Here is a 6,752-nt window from a genome sequence, read left to right as displayed (position 1 = left end):
AATGACATCATCAATTGCCCTGTATTTTAGGGTTGCCAACTCTGGGTAGGGAAATTCCTGGAGATTTGGGAGTGGGCGTGGTTTTGAAGAGAGGCGGGACCTCAGTGGGATATAATGCTATCCAATGCAGCCATTTCCCCCGCATCCACCTGTACTTTTTCGTGTATCTAAAACAGCTAAAATTTGCAAGTAGCCTGTAGGCTGCAACCAAAGCAAAATACATACAGAACCTTTTGCAAACAAAACTGGTGAGAAAAGTTTTGAGTGTCTGTTTTCTGGAGAGGTCGACACTTCCACACGGCCTTGTCTTGTGTTATCTAATGAGCCCTTATAAAAAAACGGAGACGGCTTTCTTTCCTGGGGATAGAATGATCGGCCGGAACCATAAACTGGCGTTCCGTGTTTCCCTGCAGGGAGCTATTTAGCGACGTACTTTCTACCGGAAGCGGCTTAACTTGTTTCTCTCTTCGCGAAAGGGGAGTTTTGGAGGCTGGCTGTGGAGCGGTTGGGGTGTGCGGCTTCTCCCCCCTCTTTTCGGCTGCTTGGAAAGCGGACAGCGAAGGAGTACGTTTCCCCCTCAGCTTTGGGTTGTGAGGACGATCAAAAGCAGCCGCTATGGGGAAGAGGCAGCATCAGAAGGACAAGATGTGAGTGAAGCGTTTTTCTACTCTCAGATGTTTATTGAGGAGTTATAACAAAACTCTCTTCTACAGCCAGCCCTGCCCAGGGTTGCCAGCTCCAAGTTGGGAAATTCCTGGAGATCTGGGGGGGGGGGGGTGAAACGTGGAGAAAGTGGGGTTTGGGGAGGGGAAGGATCTTGGCATAGCATAATTCCATAGAGTCCACCCCCCCAAAGTAGCCATTTTCTCCAGGTGAACTGATCTCTGTGGCCTGGAGACCAGTCGTAATTCCGGGAGATCTCCAGCCACTACCTGGAGACTGGCAACGCTAGCCCTGCCTGTTGTTTGTAGGGATGAATTTCTGTTCTGCTGCGCAGGATTTTTTTCTGTTTGTGATTTTTAAAAAATTTAAAGCTATTTTTCAAGTAAAAATATTTTTATTAATCAGGTTTTGCTTTAGTTGTTCATTGTCCGCCTTTCTTACTGAGACTCAAGGCAGATCACACAGTATGAATCACTTGTAAAGACATTTCAATAAGCAATGTAATAGGGCACATAAATGCAAAATCGAACCACTAACGAATTAGCATAAAAGATAATCCCCTCAAACCCTTGCTTAACCCCCTCTCCCCCGCCTGTTTAAGATCAAATCATGAAAACGTAGCTACATAATATTTGGGGTACAGGTTGGATTTAGATTTTAGATGGATCTTCATGAATTAAATTTTTTGCACTTGAGACAATATAGAACCATCACATAGCATGCTGTGGAGTAGCTGTTTTAATGGCTGCAAAAATGCACAGAACTCTTGTGGTGCCTTAAAGAATAAAAAAAAAATTCCATTGTAGGCTTTTGAGGACCGGAGCCCACGACTTTAGATCAACCCTGCTGTTTGTTTTTTCAAAACTCCTCTGTAAAATGAGTGCAAAGTAACGATTCTCTCATAGTTTCAAGTAGGCAGCCATGTTCATCTGTAGCAGCAGAACAAAACTCAAGTCCAGCAGCATTTTAGAAACCAATATTTTTTTCCCTTTGTGTGGGCTTTCATGTCGCTGGGAAAGCTAATGCTAGAATAAAACATTGTTAGTCTTTAAGGTACCACAGGATTCCTATTATATCAAGGTAATACTGGTTGGGAAGACAGATCTTGAAGGACATTGTACTTCCTGTTTTCTGTGGAGTTCAGCTGACCCTGCCTGAGTTAGTTAAGAGATTAGTTGTTATACTAGACCCAGCATTACTCTTGGAGAAGCAAGTTGATGCAACTGCCAAAAACTCTTCCAACTCTGTGTATTTTATTTATTTATGTAATTTATAGTCCGCCTTTCTCACTGAGACTCAAGGTGGACTATACAGTGTGAGATTAGTACAGTCAATATCAGGAACATTTCCATAAACAATGCCATAGGGTAAACAGATAAAAGTTCACAAAGACATAGCATCAGTAGGAAGCCCCCTACCTAGACTTCTCTGATCTGGTAACCTGTAGTTCAGCTCTGATCAGGAGCTAAGTGAAGCATGTGTATTACGCCTGCTCTGTAATCCCTTCCTTGGCTTTCTATCAGTTGCCAGGCTCAATTTAAGGTATTGACTATTACATATAAAGACCTTCATGGCGTTGGACATTCATATCTGCAGGATCACCTTCCCCTATTCCCTGCTATGACAGCTTCACTTACCTGAGTACCACCCTGTAAATGGGCAAGATCAACAACTGCCCGTGCACATGCCTTTTCTGTAGTGGCCCCCACCTTGTAGAATGGCCTGCCTGACAAGGTCAGGAAGGCCCCCACACTTCTGGCATTTTGCAAACTATGTAAAGCAATTCTTCAGGAGAGCATTTTTATAGAGGGGATAGGGCTGCAATATAGCAGAATGCTTTAAGAGAAGTTTCGAGGAAGGGAATAGGTCTGTGGACTTTAATACTGTGCACGGTGTGTGTTATTGTTGCTGTGTGCGTGATTTTGTTCTCAGTGCATTGTATTTCTACTTAGGTAGTTACCGCTTCTTTAACATGTCATGTTGAATGATTATACTTTTTCAGATTTCTGCAATCCTAGGCCTATTATAATAACAATAATAACAATAATAATAACATTCGATTTATACACCGCCCTTCAGGACAACTTAATGCCCACTCAGAGCAGTTTACAAAGTATGCCATTATTATCCCCACAACAAAACACCCTGTGAGGTGGGTGGGGCTGAGAGAGCTCCAGAGAGCTGTGACTAGCCCAAGATCACCAAGCTGGCTTCAAATGGAGGAGTGGAGAATCAAACCCGGCTCTCCAGATTAGAGCCTCGCGCTCTTAACCACTACACAAAACTTATTAGATGTCTCATCCTATAGATTGCATTGACTTTACATTACTCTCACTGAGGAAAGCAGACTATGAATAACTCTAATCATTCAGTCAGTCGCAGGCAAACACTGCGCTGAAGTGTTAACTTCTTAATAAATGTCAACTCAAGACTTTTAACTGATCAATTAGGAAATTACGTTTTGTTTTGTTTCTGTTTCCTTCATGGGAAACCTTGTGGGTTGTAAAAAATGTTCAATAAGCAAAGACACAGTGGTAAGAGAGAGGAGCATCTCTTCTCTTATACTTGTTCATAATATGGATAAGTACTTCGGGCAGTCAGCTCTGTTAGACTATTCTTCCATGTTGCGCATGTATGAGTGTGGTGTTCTAAACCTCACACATGAAGCTGTTGGTCCATCTAGGTTAGCACACTGTCTGCTCTGACTGCTCTCTGTTCTGCAGGGGCTCAGGCAGAGAGAGGTCTTCTTCAGCACCTGTTGTGTGAGATCCCTTTAACAGGAGGTGTCGGGAATTGAACCTGCAACCTTCTGCATGCAAAGGAGGTGCTCTGCTGCTCAGTCAAGGGCCCTGTGGCAGCGGAAGGAGTTCTTACACTGCAATGTTTCTTCTTCCACTTTTTCACAAAGTGCCCAGAGTGGCTGATCACAGTGGAAACAAAGTGTAACTAGTTAAACATGACATATTTAATGATGTGGAGCATATCTACATCAACAGACGATTCTCAATAGAATAGTCCACAGTCCCTGTCCCTTACTAAGTCATCTCTCTGGGCCATTTCATACAGCACAGCCCAATTGAGTAATCAGGTTGCTACCAAAAGCAAAGTAACTGAATCTTTTACTTTTTTAGGTACATAACATGTACAGAATATACTCATTTTTATGGCGGGAAGAAAGCAGGTATGTGGAGCTTTCCCTTCTTCTTTGTATTTAATGTTATATTTTACATTCATTGTTATGTCTTGAGGAAATGAATTATATTGCATTTGCTTTCTTGAGCAGCATTCTTTTGTTCTTCCATGTGGTTACATCCAAAGGCCTTATAACTGCCCCCTTCCTTTCCCTCTCTGCTTTGGGACATTAGATATGGCTATGCAGGCTACTTTCTTATCCTCCAAAGAGGGCATTTTCAAAGCCAGTCACTATGGGGCAAGGAAGGAATTAAATCTTGATAAGGACTGTTAATCTCAACATTGAGATCTACAGCAGGTTGATTTTTGTACCCAGGTATTCCTAATAACCATATGTAAAACATATTCAAGGTGTTTTTTAATATTGGAAACAGTTCTTGAAATTTACAGGGAAAATCTCACATTATTATTATTATTATTATTATTATTATTATTATTATTATTATTATTATTATTATTATTATTATTATTATTATTATAGTCCGCTCTCTCCACTGAGCGGGCTCAGGGCAGAGCACAACATTTTAATTTACATAAAAACACATAAAAGCAGATAAAACATTACAATAAAATTTAAAACACTACATACAATAAAAACTCATCAGATGGTGATGGAAGAGTTACTTCATTTCAGACATGGCCCATATTTCCATATCTATATATATATATATATATATATAGGGTGGTGGACAGATCTTTTCAAGTCAAGTCAAGTATGGCCGGTGGGGGCCCAGCCTAGCCTCCGCCATATACTTGGTGGAACATAATAATAAATCTTGCCGGGCCCTGGTTTCATCAGACAGAGAGTTCCACCAGGCCGGTGCCAGGACCAAAAAGGCCCTGGCTCTGGTCGAGGCCGGGCAAGCCTCCCTAGGACCGGGGACCACCAAAAGTTTTTAGTATGTAGAACGAAGTGTCCTCTGGGGTATATATAGGGAGAGGTGATCCCGCAGATATGCTGGACCCAATCAGCATAGGGCTTTATAGGTCAGCACCAAAACCTTGAACCAGACCCAGTACTCAACTGGTAGCCAATGCAGCTGGCGTAATATAGGTGTTATATGTTCCCCTTATCGGGACTCTTGCAATCACCCGTGCAGCTGCATTTTGAACCAGCTGTAATCTCCAGATCAAGCCCAAGGGAAGCCCTGCATAGAGTGAGTTGCAGTAGTCTAATCTAGAGGTAACCGTTGCTTGGATCACTGCTGTTAGGTCGTGGATCGACAGGTAGGGGACAAGCTGCCGGGCTTGTCTCAGATGGAAAAATGAAGACCAGACAACTGCTGCGATCTGTGCCTCCATAGTCAAGGAGGCATCCAAGATCACCCTCAGGCTCCTCACTCTCGCAAGCTGCGCTCCATCAAGAGCAGGGAGCCGGTGTCCCGTACCCATGGACCCCAGATCCACATGCCGGACCTCCGCCTTTGTGGGATTTAGTTTCAACCGACTGTGTTTCAACCACACAGTCACAGCTCCCCCCGATGTATTTGTCCCAGTTTTTATCACATGTGTAAAATACTTTTTTTCTCCTTTTGAACAGAAATTCCACAGTCCAACTTCAGACGTCTGCCTTTTGATCATTGCAGGTGAGAATCAGCGTAGTAGTTTATTTAAAAACACGTCCCTGGCCTCTTGACCAGCTGTTTCTGAGGCAGCTTCTGCAATACAATATCCCTTATATCAGATCCAAAATATCTTAACAGTAAATAATAGTGGCAGCAATTAAAATCCAATCTGTCCAAGCCAGCATAGCAAAACATGAGAACAGAAAATTAAAAATAAAACCCATATCTCACAAAGCAAATCTAAACTCACTCAAATGCCGGGTGGGAAAAACGGTTTTAGCCTGATGTCTAACATTAAGAGGACTTGACACCAGGCAAGCAGTTGGGAGGAACAAATTGTACAATTAAGGTGCCAACGTTGAAAAGACCCTATCCCTGGAGACCCAATGGTGGGTCCAAAGGAGAGTTCACAGAGTAGGGCTATGCAGAGAAGTTCAATTGCTAGGCAGGTTCATGTGGAGTTTTGGCTTAGGACAGATGAGAATTGAGTCTGAAAGCTAAGGTGTCCTTAGGCTAGTCATTCTCTCTCTTAGCTTGGCCTGCCTTGCAGAGTTGTATGAAAATAAAATGAGACAAGGGAATAACCATGTACCCTGAGCCATTGGAGGGAGGTTGCAATAAATTGTGTGTGTGTGTGTGTATGAGAAAGAGACACACAGATGTTAATTTCATCATACTTCCTATCATTTTTAGTTTTCTTTTATGGTACTTTGATTTTCTCTTTTCCTTGAAGAAGACAGTTCACGTAATCAGTGTGGTTTTTATCCATAAGAGAGGCAAATAAGTGATTTAGGTCAACATACCTGTGTGGTTTGGCCATTAATTAGATTGAGCTAAGTGGCTGGTTTATAATTTTGTCCTTTTTGGTAATGGTTAATTCATACTGGGTCTAAACATGTTTTGTTTTGTTTTTTTGTTCAGCTTATCTTTGCAGCCATTTGAATACCCGGTTTGCACGCCAGAAGGAATTGTCTTTGACTTGTTGTAAGTTTTATTTCTTTCCTATTTCACTTTGTCTTGCTAGTATCAGTGCTGGGCATCGACCAGTCAGAATTTGCATTACCCAGAGCAGGATATACTGCATCATGGACAGTGAGGAAGTTGGGATGCAAGTATTTTTAATAAGATAATACTGAAAGAAATGAGCAAATGGAATTTGCCTGAAATTAAATCCCGTAATCTCCATGCAGATTGGGCAGGTACTGTGACCCAAATTGGCAAGGGAGTACCTGATAATGTTGCCTAATCCCCTGCTTGGCAAAATGGGCGGAAGATGCTTGGGCAACATAGTCACAGACTGTCTTTAGCATTACTTATTACTAGGGCTCATTT

The 6,752-nt window shown here is 42.3% G+C and overlaps 1 protein-coding gene across 1 annotated transcript in view; it reads left to right on the top strand.

Moving 5' to 3' along the window:
• The first annotated feature begins 476 nt into the window (after nucleotides 1-476).
• The window catches only part of PPIL2 (peptidylprolyl isomerase like 2), a 116,728-nt gene continuing 110,452 nt past the window's right edge, over nucleotides 477-6,752 (top strand). Inside the window, exons 1-4 of the mRNA XM_054996806.1 lie at nucleotides 477-647; nucleotides 3,795-3,844; nucleotides 5,396-5,441; nucleotides 6,342-6,404. Coding sequence (XP_054852781.1) covers nucleotides 616-647; nucleotides 3,795-3,844; nucleotides 5,396-5,441; nucleotides 6,342-6,404 — 191 coding nt within the window. The 5' untranslated portion in view covers nucleotides 477-615. The remainder of the gene's footprint in view (nucleotides 648-3,794; nucleotides 3,845-5,395; nucleotides 5,442-6,341; nucleotides 6,405-6,752) is intronic.

This window comes from Eublepharis macularius, chromosome 13 (assembly GCF_028583425.1).
Source record: "Eublepharis macularius isolate TG4126 chromosome 13, MPM_Emac_v1.0, whole genome shotgun sequence".
NCBI lineage: Eukaryota > Metazoa > Chordata > Lepidosauria > Squamata > Eublepharidae > Eublepharis > Eublepharis macularius.
The sequence above is the reverse complement of the archived record's forward strand: the minus strand, read 5'-3'. Positions and strand labels throughout refer to the sequence as shown.